The 17692-nt window shown below is 41.6% G+C and overlaps 2 protein-coding genes across 2 annotated transcripts; both read left to right on the forward strand.

The window, feature by feature from the left end:
• The first annotated feature begins 991 nt into the window (after positions 1-991).
• Positions 992-1702, forward strand: LOC120007285. The gene has a single exon (XM_038857485.1). It carries the CDS (start codon positions 992-994, stop codon positions 1700-1702), a length of 711 nt encoding a protein of 236 aa, XP_038713413.1.
• Positions 1703-1708: 6 nt separating this feature from the next.
• LOC120007286 lies at positions 1709-2933 on the forward strand. The gene is made up of 2 exons (XM_038857486.1): positions 1709-2266; positions 2610-2933. Exons 1-2 carry the CDS (start codon positions 1709-1711, stop codon positions 2931-2933), a joined length of 882 nt encoding a protein of 293 aa, XP_038713414.1.
• The last annotated feature ends 14759 nt before the right edge of the window (positions 2934-17692 follow it).

Raw genomic sequence — 17692 nt, forward strand, 5'->3', positions numbered from 1 at the left:
TAGTGCTACAAAGCCCTATGGCTACCTTATCTAGATGCCCTCTTCCAAATCTCCATGGAAAAAAGCAATATTGACATCTAGCTGCTCCAAAAATAGATTTTCTGCTGCCCCTATACTCAACACTAGCTGGATTCTAGTGAGTTTCATAACCGGTGAACATATATTTTTTGTGGCCTATTCCCAAGCGGCGGATGACATTATGTACCTTAAGATGCGTTTGGCAATGCCTTTTTGAATTATGCATGAATTATTGGTTGCCTAAGCTTGCCGCTACATTGATTGAAGTAATGGTTTTAGGTTGGTCAAAATTATTCATTTATTTGAGCCTTTTGATTTTGTATCTGGTTGGTCAGTAATGGTTTTACTGTTTTAGCTTGCTGCCTTTTTGATTTTGTTTTAGTAATGGTTTTAGCTTGCTGCCTTTTTGAATTCTGATGTTATTGTCATTGAAATTATGCTGTTATGGTTGTGTATTTTTACTTTAGGGAATGGCTAGTTCATCCGCCACTTCTAATTCCAATGCTGGTGAAGCCACAAGTGATGTGAACATTCAAAATGTGTTGAAACGTGCATCCGGTGATATTGGTTGGGAGTTTGGCGAACTTGTTGATGCTCGTGCATTAGATAAAATCAAATACAAGTTATGTTCGAAGGTTATGTCCGAAGGCATCTACCGACTCAAATGTCATGTAGTCAGTAGGTCAGGCAATATGAGGTCTTGTCATAAGGCCAATGAGGAGGCAATAATGGCGTGTGTTGAGGCACTAGATGGTAAGAAGAAGAAAAAGATAGAGAAGCAAATTGAAGAGTCCGAACTTAGAAATGAAGTTTCGATATCCGGTGGTGCTACGAGATGGATGAGGATATGGAAGTCATGGTATCAAGGAGGAGAAGACGTGATCACGGGCCTATAGGTAGATTTGTGGAGATTAATTCACAAGCAAACACTGATTCTACAAAGTTTACAAAGCAAGCTAGTTTGGTTGCCTTGATGGACAAGAAGAAGGTGATAGATACGCAACAATACATAGCACGGTGGGCCATTGAGAATGGTATTGCTTTCAATGCCATTCAAAGTGATAGTTTCAAGCTAATGACAGAGGCTATTGGGCAGTTTGGTCTACCTACGTCGAGTCGGTATCGCTTGGGTGGTCTATGTTTGAAAGTGGAGGTTGCGAGAGTTAAGAACTCCTTAGAGAAGCATGAAGATGAGTGGGCCATATTCGGTTGTTCCATTATGACTGATGCTTGGACTGACCGTAAAAGAATGAGCATTATGAACTTGTGTGTTCATTGTAGGGAAGGGATCTCTTTCATTTCCTCAAGGGAGGATTCCGATGCATCCCATACGGGAACATACATATTTGACTGTGTTGACAAATGCATTGAAGATGTAGGGCAGGAAAAGGTGGTGCAAGTTGTGACGGATAACACTTCTAATAACATGGCAGCTGCAAGTTTGATGGAAAAGAAGCGACCCAATTTATTTTGGACTTCTTGTGCCGCACATACGGTGAATCTTATGCTTGAGGCAATTGGTAAACTTCCAAGGTTCAAGAGTGCAATTGATAAGGCAAGGGCCTTAACCATATTCATATATGCTCATCACTCAACCCTAAGCATGATGAGAAAGATGACGAAGAAGCCTGACATAGTACGACCGGGTGTGACACGCTTTGCTACTAATTGCCTTTGTTTGTAAAGTTTGATGGAGAAAAAGGAGCAACTAAGACTTATGTTTGCTTCAGAAGAATGGGCCCGAAATTCACATTCTAAAAGTGCGAAGGGAAAAGTGACATATACAATAGTTGTTAGCATCTCCTTTTGGAAGTCCGTGAACTCTTGTTTGCTTGTTTTTCGACCATTGGTGAAAGTACTTCGACTTGTTGATAGTGACAGACCATCTATGCCATGGTTGTATGGAGAACTTAAAGCGGCGATAAGAGAGATCAAGGAAGACGAATGTAGTGGACTTGAAAAGAGTTATAAACTGATAATTGACATAATTGAGAGTAAATCCAAAGGAAGACTTGATTCCTCTTTGCACTTGGTGGGTTACTTGCTTAATCCGTACTACTTTGCAAAGAATAGGGTGGATATAGGAGATGATACAACTATAATGGAAGCATTTCTCGATTGTCTGGAGAAGTTCTTCCTTGATGATTTCACCACTCAAGGGATAGTGTCTGATGATGAATTGATCAAGTATAAGAAATTGGAGGGAATGTTTGGAAGAAAACAAAACAAGCCAATTTTGCTTATGAAAGTAAAAGTGTCAATGAGTTCAATCCCGATAAGTCTTAACTCCTAAACTCCTACATCATTTTTTTTTCATAAATGGGAATTGATTAGTATTTTTTTTTATCATAATGAATGTTAGTTGGGTGGTGGAGTAACTATGGTGGTAGTACACCAAACTTGAAGAAGATGGCAATTAGGATTCTCTCATTGACCACAAATTCATTGGGTTGTGAGAGGAATTGGAGTACATACGAAGGGGTGGCAACCGCATTATCTTGTAAGTGCACACTAAAAGGAGGAATAGACTTGACTCAGAAAGATTGAACAACTTGGTGTATATTTAATTCAATGCAAAACTTCTCTACAAGAAGCAAAGAGTGAGTAATGATAAAGATGTCCTTCAAGCGGATGATTGTAGTAAAGCTCAACATTGGTTGGTTGATGGTGTTGATGATGAGAGTGATATTGATCCTGTCATCGGGGCAACACGGGAGGTAGTTGATCAAGCGGTGGGAGCGGATGAAATACTTCAACCTAGAAGGAGCACTAGGAATGTAAGAGAAATTGATGAGGAAGAGTTTGTGTCGGAGGAGTCGTCCGAAGAAGATGATGAATGTGACTTTGAGTCCGATGAAGAAAAAGATGTGCCTCTAGTGGAGGAACAAGATGATATTTTTGAGAATGATGATTGATGAGTGATGCTTGAAACCTTGAATTTGGATGATAATATGAATATATGATATATTGATATGTTATGCTCCTTTTATTTTTGTAATTTGTGTGTGTACTATTGGATTTGAATGGATTGTTGATTATGATGATTTTTTGAGCTTGAATAATATGTTGATTGAATGCTATATTTGACATTCAACATATGGTTTACGATTTTTTTAAACTTGAATGATATATTGATTGGATGATTTTTTTTTCATTTATATTGTGTTTTTTACACATTTATATATGATGTGTATTGCATATACATATATATATATATATATATATATATATATTTCAATTAAAAAAACTCAAAACGATTAATCCGATTAATCCCTAGTCCCCGTGAACCGCCTAGCGGCCGACTAGCGATTTTTACAACCTTGAGTAAATAACCAAAATCAATGCCAGATAATCTTAAAAAGCCAAATCATATTCACAAAATGAAGTAAGAACAAAGATAAATGAGACACAGTGATTTATAGTGGTTCACTCAATCAATTCGTTCACTCAACCAATTCGATCTAACAGACTACTCCACTTTGTTGCTAGGCTTCACTAGATCATGAATCAAGAGTACAATCACCAGTAAGGGCAATCTACCCATTCTCCACCAAAAGCTTTCTAGAGGAAGGCTCTCTAGTAAAGGCAATTTGCCAAGTCTTGTACTTTTGACTCCAAAATAGCATAAATTCACTCCAAACTCAACAATTTTGATGATAATGAATTTGTTATCAAAAACTCTAAATTCGTTGCTAATTCAATTCAAACATAGGCAAATCATATAAAGTGGTCATCACGATGAATTTGATATCAACCACTCCAAAAGATTATATATTAAGTGCGGAAGAATATCAAACATGGTGAGTCCCTGCGTTTTAAAAATATAAGATTATAAGTAGACTCAAAAGTCTATAATCAATGAAACATCGAGCGAGACCTTCAACAATCCCGCAAAGAACACAGTAGGCCAGTGATACCAACTGTCGTGGCCAAAAGCTATTTGGGCATACTAACCTTGAAACATGTGCCCAAGCCCAATATTTTTATCAAATCAGATCCATAAGAGTCAAAGGCCCACGACCAGACTTCACACCAGTCATACAACCGCCTATGTCAGATGTCACACCAACTTGTAGTTTGACAACCTCACTCACCAGATGTCACACCAGTCTTACAAACTCGTATATCAGACGTCACACCAACCTGTAACATGGTAGCTGCCTACTACATGCCAATCTATAGCCCAATAGTCGTAAAACGTCGTGTCACAGGTCTTGAATATGAATAGGATAGAAGCTGCATCATGAGTCCCACCTATGTGGGTTAGACATCACCAAGTATGATTGATCTTTCTTATCCATGCTTTATAGTGTCAGTTAAAGCATGCATGTGCATTTTCCCATAAAGACAACTTCCTTCTACTTTTTCATAACACTTTACAGGCTTATTCTCCTTCAAGATGCCAAATAGTCTGAATTATATCTTTTCATTACTTTCCAAGTATTACCTTTATCAATCAGTTGTTCAACTTGTATATATTCAAGTCCTAAGATCACTACTATCCAGATAACACTTTTATCAAATAGTAGTATGCCATTTGGTACATGCTTTATAAAGAACCCTTCCCTATCTTAAGGAAAGGCATGCACAAATTGACCTGTGAACTCATTTATCACCCAAAAAACTTAACCTAGCTACACACTTTGTCGAAACACTTAGCTCAATCATCTATCCTTGTTGATTTCCATGGTCTCGTTTCTCATCTCCGTTACTTTCTTGACCATCATAACTTCTTCGATCGACACCCCTTAAGCTGGTCTGAAAGCTTCTAACGGATCTATTCTCTGAAGTGTTGCAGGATTCCAAGGTTCTGAACGATCCTACGTTTTCGAAGTTCACTTTGTCACCAATTGTAGATCCAGGCTCCTACAAACAACCTCATGTCATCAAAGTTGAGTTGTCAATAATTGTAGATTGAGGCTCCTACAATCAATTGATCTAAAAACTTCCTATTCATCATCACCATGTCAACAACAGAAGAAATTATCCTTACAGAACTCATAGCGTAACTACCATGAGAAAGAATTACATAAAACAACTAGTCGTAGATCATGGAAGCAAAAAATAAAACTCTACGAGGAAAGATTGGACAATTGACAGCCTGAGGCTCCCCACAACTTCGAACTTACCTTTGAGCTACAATTCCAATAATATCGCCTTTTGATTCTCCACCTACTAGAAACACCCTAAACTCTCATCTCAACAACTATTTCATCCCTGGACAATCTTCAGGACAAAATAATTCAACCCCATCTAAAGAAACAACACCTCAGAGAGTTGACATCCCACAACAATTAAGTGGAGGATCTTGTGTCAATCTATCCAACTCACCTGATTAGAGGCGACCCTAGCTTGTGCAATTATCACCAAATCCCCCCACATTTATAGGAGGTCCACTTAATAATGAAATAGCCCATAAACTTACGGAAATAAATGTCAGGATTGATAAAATCTCAAGAGCAATACCTTCTCCAAAATAATCCTACACCAGCTATTCTGGATCACCTTTTGTGAACGTATATCCATTGTAGAGTTTTCGCATAATTTCAATGTGTCGAGCATGAAACTATATGATGACACAACTAGTCCTAAAGATCATGTAGCCTATTACAAGTTGAAGATGTTTGCCACTTCCATTGCATAAGGCATGTAATAGACCTACATGTGCAAGGGCTGCACATCAAAATTGAGGTGGTCCAGCCTTAGGATGGTATATCAACTTACCAATAGCATAATATTATCCTTTGAACAACTCGTAGAGACATTTTTGAAACAATTCTCCATAATAAGAAGATTCAAAAATGTTATGACGATTTAGACAAAATCTCACAAATGAGAGACAAGTCCCTCCGCAACTTTGTAGCAAGATTCAACAAGAAAAAAGTGTCAATTCCAAACTGTTAACTTAGAACAACCATTCAAGCTTTTCAAAATGGCTTGCTTCCTAATGGAGAATTGTACGAAGAGCTTACAGGTTATGATGTTCATGACATGAATGATGCTCTTGCCAAGGCTACAGTTTATACTAGATGGAAAGGAGATGCCAGAGGTCCAAGCGCCAAATTAAATGGCAATTAGAAAAGTTTGACAAAATTGAATATCAAAAGAATGCACAAGAATACGCCCTCGGCATAGCACATAGCGACGCCATATTGGTTCTGAAGAAAATAGGGTGATGTCACCAAATTATCCTTACCAATAAGGGTTATACACATGGCACCAATGTGACATTTATGCTAGACAGTCAGTAGCCGAAGTCTCTCTTTGGTAGAACTGAAGGGCACACCGAAGTGGCTACTTCGCGTAGTGGGAAGGTCATAGCTGACCTTCCTAGTACACTCCTTTTTACCAATACGGCTCTTCCCATATGATGTAGGTTCAACCATACCTTACTGAGGCCAGATCTCCCAAGGAAGAGTTCGAACATGACACTAACTCCCAAGCAGAGTCCAACTCCCCTTTGAAGAGGGATATAGAGGGTATTTTCCCTCTTCAAGAAACCCTCTAGTAAACCAATGAGGGAGAGTCCGACTCCTACTACAACTCAGACTGCTCATGCACATATAAAAGGGGACCTCCACTCTCTGGTAAGTATTCTAACTCCTGCACTCAAATTTACTTACTAAGCAAGAGGCAAAGCTCCGTACAACGAGCCATCCTCCCAAGTTTAGTACCGAACTGACTTGAGCGTCGGAGAGGCCCCCCCCCGAGTATACCCTCGGGGCCCTACCGTAGCTTACGTTTATTCCCTGTGCAGGAAGGAAGGAAGTAAGTGGGCACTCATCGGGAACGAATTCGTTTATTCCAGCTCGATCTGGCTAAACTGATTTGCCAGATAGGAAGGACCTATTCCGGATATCATCAGTTTGGCGCCGTCTGTGGGAAGGAAGTACACTTCCCAAAAAGAAACTCACAATGGTCAGATCGAGAAGGAATGTTGCTTCTACTTCAGAAACAAGCCATCGAGTTGCTGATCCTAATGATCCCAACCGGGAACAGGGTGATCATCCTCATCATGATGAGGCAGAACACCATGGGGATGTTCCTGACCGAACCAACCTGCAAGCTGGACAGTCCCAAATACCCTGCACCCAGGAACGGTTCCAACAGCTCTCCCAGCTGGTACAAATATTGACTGAACTAATTATGAACCAGCAGTCACAGGCGAATCAGCCTGTAGGTCGGCAGGAAGTTCCCCCACCGAATAGAGAAATCCAGGACGATGAAGAAGTGAGAAGTTCCCACTCTGGTCAATCTAGGGAGACGACCCGAAGAGGGAATCCAGATGGTACGGTGGGGGAAAGTACTAGGAGAGGCACCAAAACCACCTACAATGAGGATGTAGGTCGGCATTTGGAAGAGATGAATAAGAAGATTGTTGCTTTACAAGGAGTGTCACCAATGGAGGGAGTGTGGGACAGTACATTAACTCCCTTAGCTCCTGAAGTTCTTGAGGTTGAAATGCCCCGTCACTTAGTTCTTCCAAAATTGGAGAAGTATGAAGGACTAACCGACCCTTGTGATCATATCCAGGGTTTCAAATCAATGATGGAATGCCGGGGGGCAACTGATCTGATTATGTGCAAGATCTTCCCGTCAACTCTATTTGGACCAGCAAGAACTTGGTTCAATCAGTTGCCCAGACATAGTGTAACCAGCTTCGGAGAGTTGTCCGAAAAGCTTGCATTACACTTCTCCGCCGCAAGAAGGACTGTAAAGACTAGTCTTGACTTGATGAATCTTGATCATGAGTCAGGAGAATCTCTTCGATCATTCCTTGCAAGATTCAACAGAGCTTGTTTGGAAATCCCACATGTCCAGGTGGAAGTAGCCATTTCAGCATTGGTAAGGACGGTTAGGGATGAAGCATACGTACGGTCATTAACCAAAAAGCGTCCAAAGAGCATGGGAGAACTATATGCCAGGGGGGATAAGTTCATGCAATCTGAGGACATGATGAAAATCTCTCAGTTCTCTTCCTCGGCCCCTTCCAAAAGAGACTGGAGCACCTCGGGAAGAGCGGAGAAAGACTTACCTTCCGCAAGCAAGAAACAAGGAAGGTCGGAGGGAAAAAGTGATAAGAGGAAAGATAATCAATCTGGAAGGAAGACTGACCAAGGCCCTCCGCCGCGGTATAGTTCATATACTCCTCTTAATAACACATTGCAAAATATTCTCTTAGAAGTACAGAATAGGGACATCGTGAAGTGGCCCAAGAAAATGAGAGCTCCAGCTGGGAAACATACATTCGACAAATATTGTATGTTCCATAGGGACCATGGGCACGACACCGAGGAATGCAGGCAACTGAAGGATGAGATCGAAGGCCTTATTAGAAGAGGCTATCTCAAGCAGTTTACTTCGGATCGGGAACAGAGAAGAAATTGTTCATTGGATCACAGCTGGATGAAAAGTTAGCAGACGAGGTAACCAAACTTCTCCTCACTAACATTAAAAATTTTGCATGGAGTGCGGATGAAATGCCGGGAATTAGCAGGAAGGTCATTTCCCATAGTCTCAGCATTGTACCAGGAACTAGGCCAGTCAAACAAAGAAAGCGAAACTTCACCTCGGAGAGGCAAAATGCTATTAAAGAGGAAGTAAGGAAATTACTTGATGCAGGCTTTATACGGGAAGTGCAATACCCGGAATGGTTGGCCAATGTGGTAATGGTCAAAAAGGTGAATGGAAAATGGCGCATGTGTGTTGACTTCACAGATTTAAATAAGGCTTGCCCGAAGGATAGTTATCCCCTTCCTAAGATTGATCAATTGGTAGACGCTACTTCAGGACAGGAATTACTTAGCTTCCTGGATGCATACTCCGGCTACCATCAGATTAAGATGAACCCAAAGGATGAAGAGAATACTTCCTTTATCACTCCAGAAGGGACATACTGCTACAAAGTTATGCCCTTCGAACTGAAGAACGCAGGTGCCACTTATCAGAGGTTGGTCAATCATGTTTTTGCTGATCAGCTTGGAAGGACAGTTGAAGCTTATGTGGATGATATGGTTGTAAAGAGTGCTAAGGCTGAAGATCACCCTTCCGACCTACAGAAAGTGTTTGATACTTTATCAAAATTTCAAATGAAGTTAAACCCCGACAAGTGTGCCTTTGGAGTAAGCTCTGGAAAATTCCTCGGATTCCTCGTCACTTGTAGGGGAATTGAAGCGAATCCAGAGAAGGTTGAGGCCATACTCCAAATGGAGCCTCCTAAAACACCCAAGGAAGTACAAAGGTTGACTGGCCGAGCTGCAGCACTAGGAAGGTTTCTTGCAAGGTCGGGCGACAAGTGCAGACCTTTCTTTCAAGCTTTGAAAAAAGCTAAAGAGTTTCAGTGGACAGAAGAATGTCAAAAGGCGTTTGAAGAACTAAAAGATTATCTCGGACAACCTCCCTTACTAATGTGTCCTAAGGAAGGGGAAGTCCTGTATTTATACCTTGCCACGTCGGAACATGCAGTAAGTGCAGTTCTTATTCGAGAAGAAGAAAAGGAGCAAAAGCCAGTTTACTATATCAGTACGGTCTTGGTGGACGGTGAAACCCGTTATACTGAAGCAGAGAAATTCGCACTCGCCTTACTTACTGCTGCTCGAAAATTGCAACCTTACTTCCAAGCCCATACAATTGTGGTTCTTACAGATCAACCACTAAAGAATATACTACAGAAGCCAGATACTTTGGGAAGATTGATAAAATGGTCCATAGAATTGAGCGAGTTTGACATTCAGTACAAACCAAGACAGGCAATCAAAGCTCAAACCTTAGCGGATTTTGTGGTGGAATGTCTACGACCGACCCTAATGGAATCAACCGAAGAGGACTACCCACAGTGGAGCCTTTTTGTGGATAGCTCCTCAAATCAGGAAGGTAGTGGGGCTGGAATACTACTCATCGGTCCGGGGGGCGTACGCGTGGAACATGCCTTGCATTTTCACTTTAAAGCATCAAACAATGAGGAGGAATATGAAGCAATGTTGGCTGGGTTGAAATTGGCGGAAGAACTTGAAATCAAAAACTTACTGATCAATAGTGACTCGCAGCTCATAACCGAATAGATGAAAGGCGACTATGAGGCTAAAGGCCACAACATGGTCAAATATTTAGCTGCAGTAAGGAGGCTCCTGGCTAAGATTCCCAAGGTAGAAATAAACCGTATACCTAGAGAGGAAAATACAAAAGCAGATGTTCTCGCTCGATTGGCTTCGGCTTGCTCAGTAAAGGGACCCACTTCGGTCAGGATCGAGATACTTCCTCAACCAAGTATCTCAACTGATATTGTAGTTGCCCAGGTGGACACTGAGCCAAGTTGGATGGATTCAATCAAATAATTCTTGACGGAAGGAAAACTTCCTGAGGACAAAAATGAAGCCAGAAGCCTTAGGAAAAGGTCGGCGAGGTATTCTATAATCAATGGTGAATTGTACAGGAGATCCTTCACACTACCATATCTACGGTGTTTAGCACCTAGGGATGCTGATTACGCCTTGAGGGAAGCACATGAAGGGGTATGTGGAAGTCACATAGGAGGTCGGACTATGAGTTATAAAGTACTACGATGTGGGTACTACTGGCCTACCATGATGGCAGATGCTAATAAGTTAGTACAAAGATGTGATAAGTGTCAGAGGCATTCCAACATATCTCACCTCCCTCCTACTCACCTAGTCCCCATCCAAAACCCTTGTCCATTTGCTCAGTGGGGAATGGACCTTCTTGTACCATTCCCTCCAGCATCAGCCCAAAGGACATTTCTGATAGTAGCTGTGGATTACTTTACTAAATGGATAGAAGTTGAGCCTCTTGCAACTATTTCAGAAAACAAAGTGACAGACTTCATCTGGAGGACTATCGTCTGCAGATATGGATTACCAAGGGCTTTAGTTGTAAACAATGGAAGGCAGTTCGTAGGAAGGAAGATAAACAAACTCTGCGAAGATTTGGGGATTGAACTCAGAGTCACTTCGGTCAGCCATCCACAATCAAATAGGCAGGCTGAAGTGACAAACCGAGTCATACTCCAAGGGCTGAAGACTAGGTTGGACAGTGCTAAAGGCAAATGGGTAGAAGAGCTCCCAAGTGTATTATGGTCCTATCGAACCACAACAAGGACTTCTACAGGGGAAACACCTTTCTCACTCACATTTGGTTCCGAAGCTGTGATACCAGTAGAAATTGGAATCCCTACAACAAGAATAATTAATTTTGATGTTCAAGGAAATAATGAAGCACTCCTGAACAATCTTGATCTTATGGAAGAAGCTAGGGAAGACGCAAGAGTCCGTATTGCAGCTTACAAACAAAGAGTGGCTCGGTATTACAATCGTAGAGTCAAAGAAAGGAAGTTCTTCCCAGGAGATCTGGTCCTAAGGAAGAAGGAAGCAGTAGGGAAACACCCTGGAAAGCTGGGAGAAACATGGGATGGACCATACAAGGTCATTGAGGCATTCAAGGAAGGAACTTACCGTATTGAAGACCCGGAAAACCCTGGGAAAAAGATGCGACCTTGGAATGCTGATAATTTTTGCAAATATTATGTTTAGTTGAACAATTCCTGATGAATACGTTTTTTTTTTTTTTTAGTAAGCTCAATAAAAATTGCCATTTATTAGTTACCACATAAACTCCATCAGGACCGAAGTGTCCCATTTAGGCCAGTTCGGCCCAAAAAGACTTCTGAAAAATTCCAAGCACACATCAGGACCGAAGTGTCCCATTTAGGCAAGTTCGGCCCAAAAAGACTTGTGAAAATTTCCAAGCCCAGATCGGGACCAAAGTGTCCCATTTAGGCCAGTTCGGCCCAAAAAGACTTGTGAAAATTTCCAAGCCCAGATCAGGACCAAAGTGTCCCACTTAGGCCAGTTCGGCCCAAAAAGACTTGTGAAAATTTCCAAGCCCAGATCAGGACCAAAGTGTCCCATTTAGGCCAGTTCGGCCCAAAAAGACTTTTGAAAATTTCCAAGACCAGATCAGGACCGAAGTGTCCCATTTCGGCCAGTCTGGCCCAAGAAGACTTATGGAATTTTCTTAGTCCAAACCAGGACCGAGTTTTCACATTTATGCCAGTTCGGCCTGGAGGGATATGTTAAAATTCGCAAGTCCAAATTGAGACCAAAGTGGTTCCTCAGGCGGCTTCGGTCTAAATGACATGAAAATTTTCAAAACCTAAAGAAGACCAAAACGTCATAATTTGGGAACTTCGGCCGGCACTTGAAATTTAACAAAATTCATAGTCCGAGACAAGTGATTGACCCTCCTAATAATAACAACAACTTCGACCAAGACACTGTGGTAATAATAGCACAGATGCAAATCAAGATATAAAATATTATTACCAGATAACAGTGTTAATACAGAGCTCAATAGAAAACAAAGGAAAGAAACTAAGCATCTCCAACCGAAAGGTTTGCCTCTGTCTCCCCGCCAAGAACGACCGTTGGAACTTCGGTAGGAGGAATTTCAGGTTGATTGACTAACGGCAGTCCATCCCGAACGGCTGGAGGATCGGAGGAAGGGTCTAAAAGTTGATCATCTAAAGGGAGAACAGTAAGGTCAATAGTAGCTGAAGGTTCATCTATTTCTGGATATCCCTCAAATTCTGCCTCAGAATCCTCCTCCTCAACATCCTCTTCATTGGCAGCCTTTGCAGCCTCTTCAGCACGGACAAGTTCAGCGTAAATCTCTTCGTTCGACTCCTCGACGTCATCTTTCCCTACTAGAACGGCGCAAAAGTTATCTAATATGCTCGGATCTTGACCCGCCTGAATCAGAGCTCGTCGGTCCATTTTAAAAGCTCCTCGGCCGGCAAAATACCCCTCCTGACGAAGGGTCAACTTAAATTCTTCAGAAGCTTTGAAGGCTTCAACCCCCAAGGATTTACCTTCCTCCAAAGCTTTCGACCTTTCAACTTCGACCATTTTGGAGATACGGGAAACCTCAACCTCCAACTTTGATTTTTCTTTTAGATATTTTACCTCCTTTGCACTAGAGGCAGACAATTCTTTCTTCACGCTCTCCAGCTCCTCTCGAAGTGCGTCCAATTCTGATTCAACTTTTGCCCTCACCAAAGCAGCGGCTTCGGCCCTTTCCAGGGCAGCATGCTTGTTGTGGGCAACACTCGCGATTCCACTTGGGAGAGTTGCTAAGACCGAAGCAACCTACAAACAGCCGACCGAAATCATACCCCTCAAAAAAAAAATTGATGAAATGATCGATCATTTATACCTTCATCGTAGCAACATTAAGTTCAGAGATCTTGTCCGTCAGAGACAGAGCCTCATACCGACGGAAGTCTGCTGGAGTAGGAAGCTTAGCCACCATCCGACCTGCGACGTTCGGATTATTGGCTGAGTCACTAACTAGCACGTCCCAGCCTGGTTGATGAATACTAAAATCATTAGCAACCATCCTTCGAGAGGGTTGAGTCACAGGCGAGGGAATGTTGATATAATCTGGTTGCCCTGCCGACATAGTCGTAGGACCAGTTATTCTAACCGAACCGGTTACAACGGTTGGCCCTTGAAGGACTTTAGTAGCGGCGGAAGTCTCGCCAGTGTTCCCTTTCTTTGATCTCTTAGGAACAGGCTTCCTCCTATTTCCCTTACCGATCCCATGCTTCTTATCTCTTATCGCACCAGTATTGAACATATTGACGTAATCCCCCATGTCGGCCATGTCTACAAAAAGATAGAAGATGAGTCAGGAAAAGAGTATGGAACTCAAAAGAAAAAGTACAAAACTAATGACCGAACTACACCTTTTTTCAGCATAACAGAGGCATAAGCATAGCTACTATCCCTATCGTTAAAATTAAGTGGGACGGATGGATTTGGTGGCAAGAAAGAAAGAAACTGGTCAAGAAGAACCTTTTCACTATCTAACTTTAGATCCATAGGATTATTAAAAAATGCAAGGAAAGGAATACCGAAGTTAGTACGGAAGGGAAGGTTCTCCCCAGGGTTAATTGGAGCTTTAACCCAGAAATAACCTTTCTTCCATTCCTTTATAGAAGACTGATACTTCGGAGCTTCGATCGGACTACGAAATTGGAAATAATACAGACCGGCTTTCCTACCGTGACGACTCAATTTTAGAATGTGTTGGATTACAAGAGAATGGAAGGGAACCTTATGCTTGGCACAAAGATTTACAATGGTGTTTAGAAATAACCATGCATTTGGAGTGAAGATGGCTGGACATAGGCCGAAGCGATGGAAGAAGTTGGTAAAGGCCGGCGGATATGGAATCCGAGCCCCATGTTTTAAGGAATGAAGGGAGACGGCAAATTCCCCCTCCTTCGGATGAAAAGGATTTTCTTCAGGAAGCATTCGTCGGCACGGCCAGGGAATACCAAAATTTCTCTTGATATTTTGAACCCCTCGGTCATCCAAACCAGAGCCAGAAAGGCAGTCTGGCTCTTCATCAACCTCGTCCCCCTCGGCTCTAAAGTTTGGGGGCACTTCAGTCGGATCAGCCACTTCGACAAAGTTTGACCGAAGCGCTTCTGTATTGCCTGGAGGTGAATCAATTATATTCACCTCAAAACTTTGGTTAGAAACCGTCCTTTCCCCGGAAGAGGTAGAGTCTGAAGACCCTCCTTGAGAGGAGCTTGTAGTGGAAGAACTGGATGACATAACTTGAAAGAAGAAGGAAAGACAAACTGACCTGAATATCGAAGGAGGGAAGGAAGGACTGACTTGAAAACACGGCGGACGAACAAATAATGTAGAATTTCGGTCGGCCAACTATAAGCGAAATAGGAAGATGTAAAAAGTCAGAGCCACCTCAAAACCTATTTATACTAAGGGAGTTTGGTCAAGATCGATGGCCCATAACGAAATGACCTTCCATATTCCTCAAATCTAGACCGTGATTACGAACCGATGGAGTTATCATTTACCCTCCTATGTAGTCTGTCGAATGACACCTCGATAAGAGTGTGGGGGCATATGATGTCACCAAATTATCCTTACCAATAAGGGTTATAAGCATGGCACCAATGTGACATTTATGCTAGACAGTCAGTAGCCGAAGTCTCTCTTTGGTAGAACTGAAGGGCACACCGAAGTGGCTACTTCGCGTAGTGGGAAGGTCATAGCCGACCTTCCTAGTACACTCCCTTTTACCAATACGGCTCTTCCCATATGATGTAGGTTCAACCATACCTTACTGAGGCCAGATCTCCCAAGTAAGAGTTCGAACATGACACTAACTCCCAAGCAGAGTCCAACTCCCCTTTGAAGAGGGATATAGAGGGTATTTTCCCTCTTCAAGAAACCCTCTAGTAAACCAATGAGGGAGAGTCCGACTCCTAATACAACTCAGACTGCTCATGCACATATAAAAGTGGACCTCCACTCTCTGGTAAGTATTCTAACTCCTGCACTCAAATTTACTTACTAAGCAAGAGGCAAAGCTCCGTACAGCGAGCCATCCTCCCAAGTTTAGTACCGAACTGACTTGAACGTCGGAGAGCCCCCCCGAGTATACCCTCGGGGCCCTACCGTAGCTTACGTTTATTCCCTGTTCAGGAAGGAAGGAAGTAAGTGGGCACTCATCGGGAAGGAATTCGTTTATTCCAGCTCGATCTGGCTAAACTGATTTGCCAGATAGGAAGGACCTATTCCGGATATCATCATAGGGGATAACATCAAATAGCCAGTAAAAAGGGAGAGCAGCTGGAAATACACATTCAAATGGTGCGACTTCCACCAAGAACATAGCCACAATACCTCAAAATTTTTCGCGCTACAATATGAAGTGAATGATCTCCTCAAAAACTTTTTATTCGGAAGATGAAAAACCATATGGAGCCAAAGGAACGATGAAGAAGTGACACCACCCCCACGGTCGATTGTAGGAGCATTAAATCTGATTTCTGGTGGTTGAGAAATAAGTGGAAACTCACATATAGCTGCTAGGCACCATGAAAGAGACGTAACAAATCCAACGGCTAAAGTGGCACGTATAAGTGGGGAAGTGATGAATATGTTTGAAAAGTTCTATATTTTATAATTAATAAAGTACATGAGGAAGAATTAAAATGGTCATATATTTAATTAATCAAGTACTACTCTACTCCGGGTGACGGTATTAACACCCTCATTTTTTTACAACCTATTTATCCTGTAGCATTTTTAAAATTAAAATAAAATTGTATTTCACTCACTCTCTCTCTCACCTCTGCATCTTCACCTCTTCAACACCCAAACTCAACATACTGCTATTTTGTTAACCTCCCTCACTATCCCAGTATCACATCCCAAAATCCTGTCGACAAACTCTCCGCCACCACCGCACTACTGCCCGTCGGCCATAGAGTCAGTGTTGCAAACACCGCGTCGGCCATAGGGGAGAATCGGTTGGGTCGTCGTCGCTGGTGAACGTAGGTCGTCATCGTGGTTGCTTGCCCGTCCCCTTGCTTCTTGAGAATCACTTTTAGAAGAGAAAGAGAATAGATCCCTAGATTGAGCAATATGGGTCGTGTCCTGGCAACCCAATCAATGATGAGGATTTTTTTGTAGGTCGAAACTTCGAACAGCCTCGGTCGCTCTGACTTCAGCCTCAAGTAACTTTTCGAAAAGTTAGCGTACCAACTCTGGTGGAAATCACTTTAGTGTCCATTTATACTTTATTTTAATTAATAAAAACCAAATAAAAAAAATACAGCTAAAATTAATTGCACAAAGGACGGATGTGATGGATCGATAGGATGAATATTGTGCAGCTTTCTGGCGAGGTGAGGCACTAATCGACTTAGTAGTGATCAGTAGTTGATGATCACCATTCTGTTGGTTGACCTGTGATTATTTGTGTTAGTTAAAGTCTTGTTTTATATTAATGTTATGTTAGTCCCAGGGACCTTTTAGTAATTTCCTTTTACCTTGTATTGTGGGATATTTATTCTATCTGAAAGTCGAGTCTTAGTCAAGAGGTTCTCATCTGTTCTCTGTAAGGCAGTTGTGAAACCCTAACTTGTTTACTGATATGTTCATCTGTGATTAATCCTTGTTCTGAGTATATCTGTTTACTATAATGTTAACTCCTTCACCTATATATATATATATATATATATATATATATATATATGACTAATGCACAGATATAAACGCATATTATTCGAGAGAGTATGAACTCATGGTGGTGACGATAGTGCCGGTTGTAATGTGGCACGTATATCGAAAGTAGTGGCGGAACTATGAAGGGGCTAGGGGACCATGGGCCCCCAAAAATATTGAAATTTTTTAGTATAATAGTAGTAAATATATAACTATAATTCATTTTTACTGTAATACTATGGACTTTCAATGTCATAGGCTTATAAATAATGTGAAAACTCAATCAATATCATGAGCTCCATTCTCTTTTAATCAATTTAGGCTTAATTCTCTTAATCAATTTAGGCCCAATTCTCTTTAATATAGTTTTCCTGTTAGATCCTAAGGATGCTTATAGATTTTTAACGCAAGCAATATTTGTACTCTTGTTGAGAAATATTATCGAGGTTACGGAACAAGATAGACTTCTTTTAAAGTTTTAGTTACAGCATTATCATCTTGATGTGACCAAAACGCGACTTCGGAACAAAATGGAGGATGAGTTTCTTGCAAATTGCATGGTTCTTCATACTGAAAGGGAGATTGTTGATGATTTTAGTTCATAATCGATTATA

The sequence above is a fragment of the Tripterygium wilfordii genome, chromosome 10 (assembly GCF_013401445.1).
Source record: "Tripterygium wilfordii isolate XIE 37 chromosome 10, ASM1340144v1, whole genome shotgun sequence".
NCBI classification, from domain to species: Eukaryota; Viridiplantae; Streptophyta; class Magnoliopsida; order Celastrales; family Celastraceae; genus Tripterygium; species Tripterygium wilfordii.

What these genes read in the sequence shown, in the direction of transcription:
- LOC120007285 (XM_038857485.1), top strand. Translation starts at nt 992, where the DNA reads ATGGACAAGAAGAAGGTGATAGATACGCAACAATACATAGCACGGTGG.
- LOC120007286 (XM_038857486.1), top strand. Translation starts at nt 1,709, where the DNA reads ATGGAGAAAAAGGAGCAACTAAGACTTATGTTTGCTTCAGAAGAATGG. An exon ending in AGCCAATTTTGCTTATGAAA is followed by an intron (nt 2,267 to 2,609) that starts GTAAAAGTGTCA and finishes CTTCTCTACAAG; the next exon opens with AAGCAAAGAGTGAGTAATGA.